The sequence below is a fragment of the Salmo salar genome, chromosome ssa18 (genome assembly GCF_905237065.1).
Source record: "Salmo salar chromosome ssa18, Ssal_v3.1, whole genome shotgun sequence".
Lineage (NCBI taxonomy): Eukaryota > Metazoa > Chordata > Actinopteri > Salmoniformes > Salmonidae > Salmo > Salmo salar.
The window spans coordinates 30,981,971-30,998,050 of NC_059459.1; the positions used below are offsets into that span (position 1 = coordinate 30,981,971).

The 16,080-nt window shown below is 42.0% G+C and overlaps 2 protein-coding genes across 7 annotated transcripts in view; both read left to right on the forward strand.

Moving 5' to 3' along the window:
• Positions 1–1,011: 1,011 nt before the first annotated feature.
• On the forward strand, positions 1,012–13,235 carry zgc:110319 (NFU1 iron-sulfur cluster scaffold homolog (S. cerevisiae)). Its single transcript, NM_001140794.1, has 8 exons — positions 1,012–1,083; positions 1,665–1,765; positions 1,930–2,065; positions 3,577–3,643; positions 4,015–4,126; positions 6,561–6,624; positions 10,307–10,481; positions 12,669–13,235. Exons 1-8 carry the CDS (start codon positions 1,019–1,021, stop codon positions 12,738–12,740), a joined length of 792 nt encoding a protein of 263 aa, NP_001134266.1. The 5' UTR covers positions 1,012–1,018; the 3' UTR covers positions 12,741–13,235.
• Positions 13,236–14,598: 1,363 nt separating this feature from the next.
• The window catches only part of LOC106577249 (cell division cycle and apoptosis regulator protein 1), a 42,786-nt gene continuing 41,304 nt past the window's right edge, over positions 14,599–16,080 (forward strand). For all 6 annotated transcript variants that reach the window (XM_014155178.2, XM_014155179.2, XM_014155180.2 and 3 more), the window contains exons 1-2: positions 14,599–14,829; positions 15,719–15,882. In XM_014155178.2, the coding sequence (XP_014010653.2) occupies positions 15,771–15,882 (112 nt within the window). In that variant the 5' untranslated portion in view covers positions 14,599–14,829; positions 15,719–15,770. The remainder of the gene's footprint in view (positions 14,830–15,718; positions 15,883–16,080) is intronic.

Below are 16,080 nucleotides of genomic sequence, written 5' to 3' on the forward strand. Positions count from 1 at the left end.
AAGAACAAACACCATTGTCAATACATCTCATATTTATGTTTATTTAATTTCCCCTTTTACTATCTGCACATCATTACAACACTGTTTCTAGACAATATGACAGGTGAAATGCCTCTATTTCTTTGGACTTTTGTGAGTGTAATGGTTTACTGTTTATTTAACTTTTGTTTATTATCTATTTCACTTGCTTTGGCAATGTAAACATATGTTTCCCATCCCAATAAAGCCCTTTGAATTGAGAGAGAGAGACAGAGAGAGAACTGCAGCTTTGCAGGACATGGATGTGTAAGTCATGCCTTTAATGCATGTCTTGTCATCGCTGTGTGTGTCTAACATCTTAGTGCAAATTCCCAGAACTGTAGTGGCAAATTTGAATGATCCAAAATACAGCACCAAATACTATTTACCCAATTTAGAAATTCTTATTTCTATGACTGTACACAAATGAGCATTTACATGAAATACTTACAAAATAATGAGATGGGCTATGTTTTGCTCTAGTAGCAGCAACAAAATCCCAAAACATTTTCATGCAAGAATTCTGATTTACTTTTATCATTGCATACAGCACAAACAGATCATTGATTCGTTCTCAGTAGTGGCTGGCCATTTAGATGTTTTATTTAACCTTTATAAAACTAGGCAAGTCAGTTAATAAGAACAAATTCTTATTTACAATGCCGGCCTACCCATAACCTGGACGAAGCTGGGCCAATTGTGCGCCACCCAATCATGGCTGTCGTGATACAGCCTGGAATCAAACCAGGGTCTGTAGTGACACCTCTAGCACTGAGAGGCAGTGCCTTAGACCGCTGCGCCACTCGGGAGCCAATATTTGTACTTCGAGAGTATCTATAAGCTATATAGTTTGAATTGATGTTTGTTTATTGTGATGAATAAGAACATTTACTTATCAAACTAACGATTAATAAGCAAATTGTGGCGCAATTGGAATCTATTTCAAACAGGATATGTGAAGCCAGCTGTGTCTTGGGTCCTCACTTTCAAAACAAATGAAATGGCTGCCCGCATAAGATGGAGTCTTCAACGGTTGATTCAGTCACGAAATACATCACATTTTAGGTTTGAGCTTCTACTAATATAACATTCCTACTTGTGTATATAAACGTAATGAAGGTATTGCTGTGAATTCAGCACGAGTGGCTGCCAATTTCCGTTAGGAATCTATGCTTGACCTAGCTAGTTAGCCAAGCTAACTGCGACATCGTTGTCAAACCTAATCGCCATCATGTTGCGCAGACGATATTTCCCAAATTGTATACATATTAAAGTATAGTCTACAATCACGGTGGGCCATGAAGTAACGCATTTAACAACTGTTTGCCTGGGTATTGTTCCGTTAGCTTGCTAAACCTGTTATCAACTCGATTGCTTAAAGTAGCTAGCTAACTTTCTGAGAACCTAGCTGAAACCTTTCTCAGTTACCAGTCTGGTCATTGCGGCATAGCCAAGCCTAATCAGTGACATTAGAAAACCATAGGTAGCTAGCTAACGTTAGATGCTTTATCGTTTTTTCTTTGCTTGTTGACAAGGTCGCAAATTCATGTCCGCTTCAAGGCCATCCCGAAGTGGGATTAATTCAACTGAGTGGGTTTATCTCCGACCATCTAACTACATGACCTGACATGTACTGTCTGTTATAGGTTTCCAATCAAGACGAGAAACCAGTTCCACACGCAATGCATTGGCCTGAACTACAGAAAAGTTCAACTTCTGCCTCTGACTGGATCCATACAGTTCGTAGGTGAGAAACTGGCCTTTACATTTAAAAAAAAATGTATATATTTACATAACCATTTAACAACCACATTCAAAGAATACAATTGTCATGTAGTATATTCAGAGTAGGCCTATAAGCTTACTAGTGAAACAATACGCTCAAAGGATGACCATACCATTATGTTTCAGTGCGACACTTGTCCATTCAGACACAGGACACGCCAAACCCACGGAGCTTGAAGTTCATCCCTGGTAAGCCTGTGTTGGGGGTGGGGACCCTGGATTTCCCCTCTCCAAGCTCTGCAGAGTGCTCCTCCTTAGCCAGGTTAGTACTGTTGGATAACGGGAATTGTATTTTTTATGAGTTATTGAAATATGATAGTAGCAAGTATCTAAACAATGAGCTGTAAACATGACGAAATCAGACAGTGTGAAACTTTTCAGACAGTGTGAAACTTTTCAGAGCGTGAGAACCAGTGACGCTTGTACACTGAGCAAGAGGACAAGTACATTAGTGTCTAGTTTGAGAAACAGACGCCTCACAAGTCCTCAACTGGCAGCTTCATTAAATAGTACCAGCAAAACACCCGTCTCAACGTCAACAGTGAAGAGGCGACTCCGGGATGTTCAAACTAGACACTCCAATGTACTTGTCCTCTTGCTCAGTTGTGCACCGGGGCCTCCCACTTCTCTTTCTATTCTGGTTAGAGCCAGTTTGCGCTGTTCAGTGAAGGGAGTAGTACACAGCGTTGTACGAGATATTCGATTTCATGGCAATTTCTCCCATGGAATAGCCTTCATTCCTCAGAACAAGAATAGACTGACAAGTTTCAGAAGAAAGTTATTTGTTTCTGGCCATTTTGGGCCTGTAATCGAACTCACAAATGCTGATGTTCCAGATACTCAACTAGTCTAAAGAAGCCCAGTTTTATTGCATCTTTAAATCAGCAGAACAGTTTTCAGCTGTGCTAACATAATTGTAAAAGGGTTTTCTAATGATCAATTATCCTTTTAAAATTATAAACTTGGATTAGCTAACACAATGTTCCATTGGAACAGAGGAGTGATGGTTGCTGATAATGAGCCTTTGTACGCCTATGTTAAAAATCTGCCATTTCCAGCTACAATAGTCATTTACAACATTAACAATGTTTACACTGCGTATTCCTGATCAATTTGATGTTATTTTAATGGACAAAAAGTTTGCTTTTCTTTCAAAAACAAAGACATTTCTAACTTTTGAATGGTAGTGTGTGTGTGGAATTGAAATTCAATTGTACATTTCCCAGTTAATGTAATTAATGTACTTCATATAAAAAAATCTAAATTCTCCAGGATTTGTTTTAAATCATTTCAACTTGTATTTCTACATTTCCAGTATAACTAGGCTGTCTGAACAGTGACATGGTCAGCCTGAAAGCCCAAAGGAATTTCATTTGAATAGGAATTTGGGGAATTGTTGCGTATTGAATTGTGAATTTAAAAAATAAATCAAATTTACCTAACATTGGAATTGAATTATCTCTGAATTCAAAGACTGACCGGGAATTTGAATGGAAATAAATTTAATTTAGAAGGGAGAGGGAATAAAAGGAAATTTGAGAAGTTAACCCCATTTCTGTATGTATTTCTTAGTTGTATTGGTTTACTGTACTGATTAGCCTAAGTTAGTTCTTTGCATGCCTCAAGTCAAAATAAATGAAGGTGCAATGAGCGTCTCCACTTTGTTCTGAGCACACCATGTGGATTATAGATCATAGATATTACTGTACATACTAACATCATGAAATGTTTTTGACATGGACCACTCTTGGTTGCCGCTCCTTGGTCGCACAGGGACCTGTTTGGAATCGAAGGAGTGAAAAGTGTGTTCTATGGTCCTGACTTCATCACAGTGACCAAGGTAGAGAATAAATAAACCTCATCTACCTTTCCTTTTTACCAACCCTATTCATTTACTCTGGGATATGGTGTGCCATTATAAGACCATAATAACTCAATGTATCATGTCACAAATAAAAGTTTAACTTTATGATTCAATACATGTGCTATGTCCCACTTCTCCACCCTTCTCCCGAAGTCTGCACTTGCACACTCCTTGTTGTGGATTTAAAAGCAGAAGATTAGTATAAGCATTGGCAGGAGGGAGTTTTCACTATTGCTAAATCCATGCAAGAAAGTGTGCAAGGGCACATTTTGAGAGAGGGGTGGTGAATCGGGGCCCAGCCATGTTAATTTACCAGGCCTTGGCATGTTTTGTGTTGCCCTTGCCAGGCAGATGATGATGTGGAGTGGACGGACATCAAGCACCATGCCATGGATGCTATCACTAAGTTCTTTGACAGTGGAGACCCCATAACCACTGGGGTGACCCACCATGAGAGCAGTGAGTATGACAGGAACAAAACTCTTCTTCATATGAGTGTGGAGTGTTACACTGGTCAGCTTTTTAGAGTCGCACCCGCTCCAGCCACATCAATTCCAAGTCCCACCCAATATCTGACATCAGGACAGATTTTTTCTCCGCCACCAGCATAGAATTGTTCCAAGAGCCGATCCGTGACCCGCCAAAAAACAATAACTGCCTTCGGGAAGTATTCAGACCCGTTGACTTTTTCCACATTTTGTTACGTTAGACTTATTCTAAAATGTATTACATTGTTTTTTTCCCTCATCAGTCTACACACAATACCCAATAATGACAAAGCAAAAACAGGTTTTTAGAAATGTTTGTAAATTTATAAAATAAAAAGGAAATATCACATTTACATACGTATTCAGACCCTTTACTCTGTACTTTGGTGAAGCACCTTTGTCAGCGATTACAGAATTGGGTCTTCTTGGGTATGACGATACAAGCTTGGCATACCTGTATTTTGGGAGTTTCTCCCATTCTTCTCTGCAGATCCGCTCAATCTGTCAGGTTGGATGGGGAGCGTTGCTGCACAGCAATTTCCAGGTCTCTCCAGATATGTTCGATCGGGTTCAAGTCCGGGCTCTGGCTTGGCCACTCAAGGACATTCAGAGACTTGTCCTGAAGCCACTCCTGCGTTGTCTTGCCTGTGTGCTTAGGGTCGTTGTCCTGTTGGAAGGTGAACCTTTGCCCCAGTCTGAGGTCCTGAATGCTCTTGAGCTGGTTTTCATCAAGGATTTCTCTGTACTTTGCCTCAATCCTGACTAGTCTCCCAGTCTCTTCCGCTGAAAAACATCCCCACAGCATGATGCTGCCACCACCATGCTTCACCGTAGGGATGGTTCCAGGTTTCCTCCAGACGTGACACTTTGCATTCTGGCCAAAGAGTTCAGTCTTGGTTTCATCAGGCCAGAGAATCTTGTTTCTCGTGGTTTGAGAGTCTTTAGGTTCCTTTTGGCAAACTCCAAGTGGGCTGTCATGTGCCTTTTACTGAGGAGTGGCTTCTGTCTGGCCACTCTACCATAAAGACCTGATTGTTGGAGTGCTGCAGAGATGGTTGTCTTTCTGGGAGGTTCTCCCATCTCCACAGAGGAACTCTGGAGCTCTGTCAGAATGAACATCGGGTTCTTGGTCACCTACCTGACCAAGGCCCTTCTTCCCTGATTGCTCAATTTGGCTGGGCGGTCAGCTCTAGGAAGAGTCTTGGTGGTTCCAAACTTCTTCCATTTAAGAATGATGGAGGCCACTGTGTTCTTGGGGACCCTCAATGCTGCAGACATTTTTTGGTACCCTTCCCCAAGATCTGTTCCTCGACATAATGCTGTCTTGTAGCTCTACGCACAATTCCTTCGACCTCATTGCTTGGTTTTTGCTCTGACATGCACTGTCACCTGGGACCTTATATAGACAGGTGTGCCTTTCCAAATCATGTCCAATCAATTACATTTACCACAGGTGGACTCCTCCAATCAAGTTGTAGAAACATCTCAAGGATGATCAATGGAAACAAGATGCACCTGAGCTCCATTTCGAGTCTCATAGCAAAGGGTCTGAATACTTATGTAAATAAGGTATTCCTAAAAACTTGTTTTTGCTTTGTCATATGGGGTATTGTGTGTAGATTGTTTAAATAATCCAATAGTTTAATTGAAACTTAAACAATTCCCAGAATTGAATAGGCTATAGGCTGCAAAAATAGCCTACGTATATTATTAGGTAGGCTATTGGCTACTCAAACTTTTAAAAGCCGCACTGGATTAAACTTTATATGGCCTGCGTTTGGTCTAAACGGATGCCTGAATGAATGTAATGATTAACAGAATTATTGTAAACAAATGCCTGCTTGCACTTTTGTAGACTGTGTCCATCTACCGTGTTGTCCTACTTGTCCACAATGACTACAAAATCCTTCCAAACTGGATTTCACTTGTGCAGCACCTGTTTCCACGATGGTGTATTTCATCATAAACGTTCTTATTATTTCTACTGTTAGGTTTGCCATTTTCACGTGAGCTAGGAGTCAGGGAAAATAAACTTGACAACGTATTGTTGTGTGGCAGAAGGGAATATAAACTCTGCACGTGGACAAATTATGTTTTAACACCACACAAATAGGCTACTAATGGGGAGAGTTCCCTGCTCCAATGTCTCGCTGCGTGGCTGGTAGCCTTCGCTATGTCTGCCTCACTGTGCACATAGCCTAATGAAATTCACAATTCAACACAACAAGCTCATGGATTGGTAAAAAAAAGATAGTATCTTGATTTAAAATGTTTCCGACCACAATATAATTGTGCTCAGCTGACCCATGGGTTGATAGAATGTTTTCATTCCACCCGCCAACTGATTTTTTTACATGTTTGTTTTTTAGAATTATGAACTTTTCAACATGCTGTTCCTGTCTTAGGTCACTCTGAAGATGATGATGAAATTGTTTCAATGATAAAGGAGCTTCTAGATACACGGATCAGGTAAAATCCCCACATACTATTAGTATGATCAGTCTGTCACTCTCATGATGTTTTTGCTGTAGATACACGGATCAGGTAAAATCCCCACATACTATTAGTATGATCAGTCTGTCACTCATGATGTTTTTCTGTAGATGCACGGATCAGGTAAAATCCCCACATACTATTAGTATGATCAGTCTGTCACTCTCATGATGTTTTGCTGTAGATACACGGATCAGGTAAAATCCCCACATACTATTAGTATGATCAGTCTGTCACTCTCATGATGTTTCGCTGTAGATACATGGATCAGGTAAAATCCCCACATACTATTAGTATGATCAGTCTGTCACTCTCATGATGTTTCGCTGTAGATACATGGATCAGGTAAAATCCCCACATACTATTAGTATGATCAGTCTGTCACTCTCATGATGTTTTTCTGTAGATGCACGGATCAGGTAAAATCCCCACATACTATTAGTATGATCAGTCTGTCACTCTCATGATGTTTTTCTGTAGATACACGGATCAGGTAAAATCCCCACATACTATTAGTATGATCAGTCTGTCACTCTCATGATGTTTTTCTGTAGATACACGGATCAGGTAAAATCCCCACATACTATTAGTATGATCAGTCTGTCACTCTCATGATGTTTTTCTGTAGATACACGGATCAGGTAAAATCCACACATTCTCTCAGTGTGATGAATGTGTTTTACTGACAATATTTTGTTAATCTAGTACAGTGTTTTCAAACTCCGGTCCTCCAGTACCTCCAACAGCAGACATTTTTGTTGTAGCCCCTGACACTCAGCTGATTCAACTCACTGAGGGGATTCTATTAATCTGGCCCGGGCGACCGGGTAGGCGTGTTTTGCACCGGGTGACCGGTTAGGTGTGTTTTGCACCGGGCGACCGGGTAGGCGTGTTTTGCACCGGGCGACCGGGTAGGCGTGTTTTGCACCGGGCGACCGGGTAGGCGTGTTTTGCACCGGGCGACCGGGTAGGCGTGTTTTGGCCTGGGTGAAAGTTGATTGCATTTATTTTGGAACCGGGCTGCCTCCCAGCGTGAGCCAGGTGCAGCGTTCAAAGCCCTTGGCGAAGTCGGCTCAAAACAAAAGTTACAGTGCATTCGGAAGGTATTCAGACCCCTTGACGTTTTCAACATGTTGTTACGTTAGTCTTACAAATTCATTTAAGAATAAGGCTAACGTAACAAAATGTGGAAATTATTCAGACCCCTTGACTTTTTCCACATTTTGTTACGTTAGTCTTAAAAATGTATTTAATTCATTTTAGAATAAGGCTGTAACATAACAAAATGTGGAAAAGCCAAGGGGTCTGAATACTTTCCGAATGCACTGAGAGTAATTAAGCATGTTGAGTAATGAAAAAGTGATTGCTTTTGATAAAAACACTATCTGTCTTCCCAATGAAAACTAGAAAATTCAAACATATATACAGTGGGGGAAAAAAGTATTTGATCCCCTGCTGATTTTGTACGTTTGCCCACTGACAAAGAAAGGATCAGTCTATAATTTTAATGGTAGGTTTATTTGAACAGTGAGAGACAGAATAACAACAAAAATATCCAGAAAAACGCATGTCAGAAATGTTATAAATTGATTTGCATTTTAATGAGGGAAATAAGTATTTGACCCCCCTCTCAATCAGAAAGATTTCTGGCTCCCAGGTGTCTTTTATACAGGTAACGAGCTGAGATTAGGAGCACACTCTTAAAGGGAGTGCTCCTAACCGCAGCTTGTTACCTGTAAAAAAGACACCTGTCCACAGAAGCAATCAATCAATCAGATTCCAAACTCTCCACCATGGCCAAGACCAAATAGCTCTCCAAGGATGTCAGGGACTAGATTGTAGACCTACACAAGGCTGGAATGGGCTACAAGACCATCGCCAAGCAGCTTGGTGAGAAGGTGACAACATTTGGTGCGATTATTCGCAAATGGAAGAAACAGAAAAGAACTGTCAATATCCCTCGGCCTGGGTCTCCATGCAAGATCTCACCTCGTGGAGTTGCAATGATCATGAGAACGGTGAGGAATCAGCCCAGAACTACACGGGAGGATCTTGTCAATGATCTCAAGGAAGCTGGGACCATAGTCACCAAGAAAACAATTAGTAACACACTACGCCGTGAAAGACTGAAATCCTGCAGCGCCCGTAAGGTCCCCCTGCTCAAGAATACATATACATGCCCGTCTGAAGTTTGCCAATGAACATCTGAATGACTCAGAGGACAACTGGTGAAAGTGTTGTGGTCAGATGAGACCAAAATAGAGCTATTTGACATCAACTCAACTCGCCGTGTTTGGAGGACGAGGAATGCTGCCTATGACCCCAAGAACACCATCTCCACCGTCAAACATGGAGGTGGAAACATTATGCTTTGCGGGTGTTTTTCTGCTAAGGGGACAGGACAACTTCACCGCATCAAAGGGACGATGGACGGGGCCATGTACCGTCAAATCTTGGGTGAGAACCTCCTTCCCTCAGCCAGGGCATTGAAAATGGGTCGTGGATGGGTATTCCAGCATGCCAATGACCCAAAACACACGGCCAAGGCAACAAAGGAGTGGCTCAAGAAGAAGCACATTAAGGTCCTGGAGTGGCCTAGCCAGTCTCCAGACCTTAATCCCATAGAAAATCTGTGGAGGGAGCTGAAGGTTTGAGTTGCCAAATGTCAGCCTCGAAACCTTAATGACTTGGAGAAGATCTGCAAAGAGGACTAGGACAAAATCCCTCCTGAGATGTGTGCAAACCTGGTGGCCAACTACAAGAAACGTCTGACCTCTGTGATTGCCAACAAGGGTTTTGCCACCAAGTACTAAGTCATGTTTTGTAGAGGGGTCAAATACTTATTTCCCTCATTAAAATGCAAATCATTTTATAACATTTTTGACATGTGTTTTTCTGTATTTTTTGTTGTTATTCTGTCTCTCACTGTTCAAATAAACCTACTATTAAAATGATGGACTGATCATTTCTTTGTAAGTGGGCAAACGTACAAAATCAGCAGGGGATCAAATACTTTTCCCCCCCACTGTACATATTAAAGAGATGTATGTTTCTGGATGATGCACCATGCTGCCTTGTTGACAACATGACCGAGCGGTGCAGATTACTGTTCCATTTGAGCAGGGCGCCCCTCCCTCACCTCTTTTCCTCACATCATGGGCCATAGACCGGTGCCCCGCAGCTCAGTATAATCAAACCCGCCAGTTCAGGGCCTGATGATTAGTTGACAAGTAGAATCCAGTGTGCTTGTCCAGGGCTACAACAAAAATGTGTACTGAAGGACTGGAGTTGGAAAACGCTGATCTAGTACAATATGACCCATTTGTGGAATCTGAGCCCTAGAGGCATCCTAGGAATGTTTCGTTCACAGTCTTGATAAAGATGTTTTGGCTCATAAGCTCTTCAAGCAAAATGCAATCTGGCAGATTGTTTGGGCACTGAAGTTGTTCCACAAACAAATGATAGAAGTGATGTTGATATGAAATATAGACTATAATGATATTATTGTCAAGGATTTCTCCTATCCCCTCCCCTCTCTTAAACTCCTCATCTTCCTCTCCATTCTTCTGTCCCTCCTAGTTTTTAATTACAATTGTAATAATACCGGTTATGTTGTTGAATGATAAACTAACCTGATAAGCCCTCCCGTCACACACAGGCCCACGGTGATGGAGGATGGCGGTGATGTCATCTTTAAGGGCTTTGAGAACGGCACTGTGAAGCTGAAGCTGGTTGGCTCATGCACCGGCTGCCCCAGCTCTACTGTCACCCTGAAGAATGGCATCCAGAACATGCTGCAGTTCTACATCCCTGAGGTGGATGATGTGGAACAGGTGAGAGGGTGAATAGAAAGAGGGAGGGACAGGGAGTAGGAGAGGAGGAGGAGGAGGAGGAGGAGGAGAGAAACGCACAGAGGCAGAAATAGGATGGAGGGAGTAGGGAGAAGGAGTTGGAGGGTAATGAGAGGAGTAGGGAGTAGGAGTTAGGGGGTAATGGAGAGAGAGAGGAGTAGGGAGGAGGAGTTAGGGGAACGGGGAGAGAGAGGAGTAGGGAGTATGAGTTAGAGGGGAATGGAGAGAGAGGAGTAGGGAGTATGAGTTAGAGGGGAATGGAGAGAGAGGAGTAGGAGTTAGAGGGGAATGGAGAGAGAGGAGTAGGGAGTATGAGTTAGAGGGGAATGGAGAGAGAGGAGTAGGAGTTAGAGGGGAATGGAGAGAGAGGAGTAGGAGTTAGAGGGGAATGGAGAGAGAGGAGTAGGAGTTAGAGGGGAATGGAGAGAGAGGAGTAGGAGTTAGAGGGGAATGGAGAGAGAGGAGTAGGAGTTAGAGGGGAATGGAGAGAGAGGAGTATGAGTTAGAGGGGAATGGAGAGAGAGGAGTAGGAGTTAGAGGGGAATGGAGAGAGAGGAGTAGGGAGTAGGAGTTAGAGGGGAATGGAGAGAGAGGAGTAGGAGTTAGAGGGGAATGGAGAGAGAGGAGTAGGAGTTAGAGGGGAATGGAGAGAGAGGAGTAGGAGTTAGAGGGGAATGGAGAGAGAGGAGTAGGAGTTAGAGGGGAATGGAGAGAGAGGAGTAGGAGTTAGAGGGGAATGGAGAGAGAGGAGTAGGAGTTAGAGGGGAATGGAGAGAGAGGAGTAGGAGTTAGAGGGGAATGGAGAGAGAGGAGTAGGGAGTAGGAGTTAGAGGGGAATGGAGAGAGAGGAGTAGGAGTTAGAGGGGAATGGAGAGAGAGGAGTAGGGAGTAGGAGTTAGAGGGGAATGGAGAGAGAGGAGTAGGAGTTAGAGGGGAATGGAGAGAGAGGAGTAGGGAGTAGGAGTTAGAGGGGAATGGAGAGAGAGGAGTAGGAGTTAGAGGGGAATGGAGAGAGAGGAGTAGGAGTTAGAGGGGAATGGAGAGAGAGGAGTAGGGAGTAGGAGTTAGAGGGGAATGGAGAGAGAGGAGTAGGAGTTAGAGGGGAATGGAGAGAGAGGAGTAGGAGTTAGAGGGGAATGGAGAGAGAGGAGTAGGAGTTAGAGGGGAATGGAGAGAGAGGAGTAGGAGTTAGAGGGGAATGGAGAGAGAGGAGTAGGAGTTAGAGGGGAATGGAGAGAGAGGAGTATGAGTTAGAGGGGAATGGAGAGAGAGGAGTAGGAGTTAGAGGGGAATGGAGAGAGAGGAGTAGGAGTTAGAGGGGAATGGAGAGAGAGGAGTAGGGAGTAGGAGTTAGAGGGGAATGGAGAGAGAGGAGTAGGAGTTAGAGGGGAATGGAGAGAGAGGAGTAGGGAGTAGGAGTTAGAGGGGAATGGAGAGAGAGGAGTAGGAGTTAGAGGGGAATGGAGAGAGAGGAGTAGGGAGTAGGAGTTAGAGGGGAATGGAGAGAGAGGAGTAGGAGTTAGAGGGGAATGGAGAGAGAGGAGTAGGGAGTAGGAGTTAGTGGGGAATGGAGAGAGAGGAGTAGGAGTTAGAGGGGAATGGAGAGAGAGGAGTAGGGAGTAGGAGTTAGAGGGGAATGGAGAGAGAGGAGTAGGGAGTAGGAGTTAGAGGGGAATGGAGAGAGAGGAGTAGGAGTTAGAGAGGAGTAGGAGTTAGAGAGGAGTAGGAGTTAGAGAGGAGTAGGAGTTAGAGGAGTAGGAGTTAGAGTGGAATGGAGAGAGAACTAAATCATGAAGTTGGAACAGCATCTGCTTTGATGTCAAATCAAAGTGTATTGGTCACGTACACAGATTAGCAGATGTTATATCGGGTGCAGCGAAATGCTTATGTTACTAACGCCTAACAATGCAGTAAAATGTCAAACAGTACAAAAATTACAATAAATATAAAAAGAAATCAAGTAATGTCAGAAGAATCCAATGAACAACCCAAATAACACTAACAGTAATCCAAATGCAATCTATACGTATATACACCGGATTCATTTATACAATATATACTACAAATATGTACAGCAGTAGAGTGAGCTATGTCAAGACTCTGTAAATAAATATGCAGTGTGTATAAAGAGTGTCAGTTATAGCTGTTCTTTTTGTTTGGTTTCTGTAGGTGGAAGATGAAGTGGATCATGTGAATGCAAAGGTTTTCACCGAGTTGGAACGCAAGTTAGGAGACATATAAAACTTCTGTCAGCCCCCATGCCTATAGAAAAACAGCCTGTTGTATAGATGCCTTGCAAACCAGGTAGATACTGCTTCCACTACCTTAGTGCAATGTTCATGTTTTAAAATAATATTCAGCATTGCCCTTTCAAAATACCAACTGTGCTGTAGGCTGTTTTTGTCTTTCATTTACTCAAATACTGTATATTACTGTTACAATGAAGCAAGGCCACACACTGACACATTTATACTGTTTGTCTTTTCCATTGGAAAGGCCTAAAACTCTGAAGACGGCAGTATGTTATATATTTGATATTTATTTCTCTGCAGGTTTATTTACTAATTGATTTACTTCATATGTTTTCCAAAAAAAATAGTATTTTCTGATGAAAGGACATTCTGTGATGGTTTGAGTTAAGGGATATGGTTTTTATCTATCCCTAGGCCAAACATGACCAATTGTTTGTATGAAATGATCACAAGATATTGCACAGTTAAAACGACTAAATGATTTAGCTGTATATGTTTCTTTGTGAATGCATTGTCTAGGAGTCTACACATAGCAATCACATTAACACATTTACATTTATGGCATGGGCACATGCTCATTTATATTTAATCTCTCGTGGAGAGACTACATAAACAAATGGTATCGTAGATATGTCAATGGGATGCGAGACATAACGAGCAGCATTAGTTCCGTTGCTTGGGTTTTTCTTCACTGGCTATTTAGACACATCACGATTTCGCAGGTGTTGGCATCTTTCGAATTTCGGAAGGAGAGGGGACATTCGGCCCATTTTGACTTGCCCGTAAATTACAAAGAGAGAGAGAGTGGAGCTCTTCGTTCCGATTCTCGTTCTGTATCTTCTCCTAATACGTATGGACCCAGAACTTAATCGAGCATCTGACCAATTCCACAATATTTTAGTTCTGGGTTAACCAAGATTAATTTATATTCATCATATAGATTGCAGTACATCTACTCGTAAAGAAAGCTTTATGTGAAATACTGTGATAAATGTTGTGCAATGATTGAAGTTCTTTGAATGGATACTATCACCCATTCACTTGTATATGCATTGCAATTGTTACAGTTACAGCTGCAATCTCATATTGCCAATACAGAAGTCCGAATCATACTAGTATCACAAAGGAAAATGTAATGGTTATTTTGTCCCATTCGTGGAATCATCTTGTTGTATTATTGTATTGCTCTTGTTTTCAGAAACCAACACTTGTGGGAATACCCTATTGATATTACTTTGCTGTCTTTATTGAGTTGATGTTGGAAACAATCAGATTTATCAAATAAAATTTGATTGATCACATACACATATTTAGCAGATGTTATTGCGGGTGTAGCAAAATGCTTGCGTTCCTAGATCTAACAGTGCAGTAGTATCTAACAATTCACCACAGTACACACGAATCCAAAAGTAAAACAATGGAGTTAAGAAATATATCAATATTAGGACGAGCAATGTCAGAGTGGCATTGACTAAAATAAAGTATATACATATGAAATGAGTAAAGCAGTATGTAAACATCATTAAAGTGACTAGTGTTCCATCATTAAAGTGACCAGTGATTCTATGTATATAGGGCAGCAGCCTCTTGCAGGTTTGAGTAACCGGGTGGTAGCGGGCTAGGGATGGACACAGGCAGTGTATGTTATGCTATATTTTCCATATATTATTTCTCACATGGTATATTACCACACACTATCTTTAATATTTTCTCAAAGTTACAGCAGTGATATTTCAAGCTTTTCATGGTTTCATGTTTAGCCACAGGTCTATGATGAACCTTGTTACCGTGACAGCAAATGACCCCTACACCAGCACATATGACCAGAGAGGAAGAAGCGAAGCGAGACAGTCCACTCCCGTCAAAGTCGGTCCACGCGGGAATAGTGATAAGCAGACTGCATGGCTTCCCGCCTTTGGGACAACGACTCACATTTTTAGGGGGGAGACAAGAACATATCATCATTATATACAGTTTCTTTGATATTTAAAAAGAAAAAGTACCCGTATGTAATTCACGCATGCGCGTTGACAGTTTTGGATCTATCTCCGCCGGTGCATGAACAGAGCAGGACAGAGGTAAAGCAGTGAGGACAATTTCTTTCTGTAACGTTAATGTAATTAAAACTTTACAGGTACAGTTCTGATGGTTTTGATACTGCAGAATGCAATTATTGGCGAAAAAAATTGAATTTCCATCAGCCTTGCTGTTTGCTACCATTCAGACAGCATTATGTGTTTTTTGCCTTGCTTAGGCCTCAAGCTAGCGACGTTGGTCAACGTTGCTTTGAAAACAACGCACGAGTCATCATTATAGCTAGCTAAGTTAGCTATTTATCTCCGTTAACAAGCCAACAACATGTTGTTAGCTAGCCTGTGGCTATTTATAGCTAAAGGCTAACCAGGTAGCTAACGTTAGCTAATATCGGCAAGTGTCTAGCAAATGCATTAACATAGCTAGCTTAGCAACAAGTACGTTTACTCAACTCTACAGCGATCTAAACTCGCTAGTAACCCAATAAATAGTACGCAAAATTCATGAATGTGAATTCTAATTATAATACTTCTAGTAATTGTTTTAAAATTAATATCATGAATTTGGCGTACTATTTATAGGGTTAAGTTAGTTACGGTTAGTTAACCAACTAACAGTAGCTAGCTACAGTAGCCAACGGCTACTATAACGTTTTGCTTGCAACGAATTGCTTGTTTGCCCATTCCGTTGTTGCTTGTCCCACTACTATCCCGCTGAGTAGAGGCAGCTGTCAAGAGGCCTGACGTTGTTGTCGTTGGCTACGTGGTTGTGTTGCTAGTTGAGTATTTTATTAGCTGCAAGTAAATCTGTAACAATCTTCTCCTGGTATAGTTTGTTTTTGTTGCTAGCTGTCAATGTTTGTGTTCAAAGCAAAGGTACATGTCAAATGGAGAATCCTTATCTAAACAGGCCCATTTTCTGTTGTATTGACAGGATATTAACTTCAATTGGTTCGGTCAATACACCTAAGCTCGAGCCTTGACTCATGGCACAGTTTGGGGGACAGAAGAACCCTCCGTGGGCGGCCCAGTTTGCTGCCACAGTGGTGTCCCAGCCCGGCCACTCAGGACAGTCCCTGGACCTCAATAGCCTACACTGTGAGTTTGACACCTTGCTGAATACTATACTCAGTGCTCATTGGTGGGATAAAATTAAAGTGGGGTTGAGGGTACAGCGCTTGATGGAAACTGCATCTCAGACTAGGATCTGTTTGGCAAAGTTTGTGGTGGAGGAGATTCAGTAGTCAACTGGACATTCAACGATGTTAAAAGTACTCTCTTGTTTCTCGTTCAACC

What these genes read in the sequence shown, in the direction of transcription:
- zgc:110319 (NM_001140794.1), top strand. Translation starts at nt 1,019, where the DNA reads ATGGCTGCCCGCATAAGATGGAGTCTTCAACGGTTGATTCAGTCACGA. An exon ending in CGAAATACATCACATTTTAG is followed by an intron (nt 1,084 to 1,664) that starts GTTTGAGCTTCT and finishes TGTCTGTTATAG; the next exon opens with GTTTCCAATCAAGACGAGAA. An exon ending in ACTTCATCACAGTGACCAAG is followed by an intron (nt 3,644 to 4,014) that starts GTAGAGAATAAA and finishes TGCCCTTGCCAG; the next exon opens with GCAGATGATGATGTGGAGTG.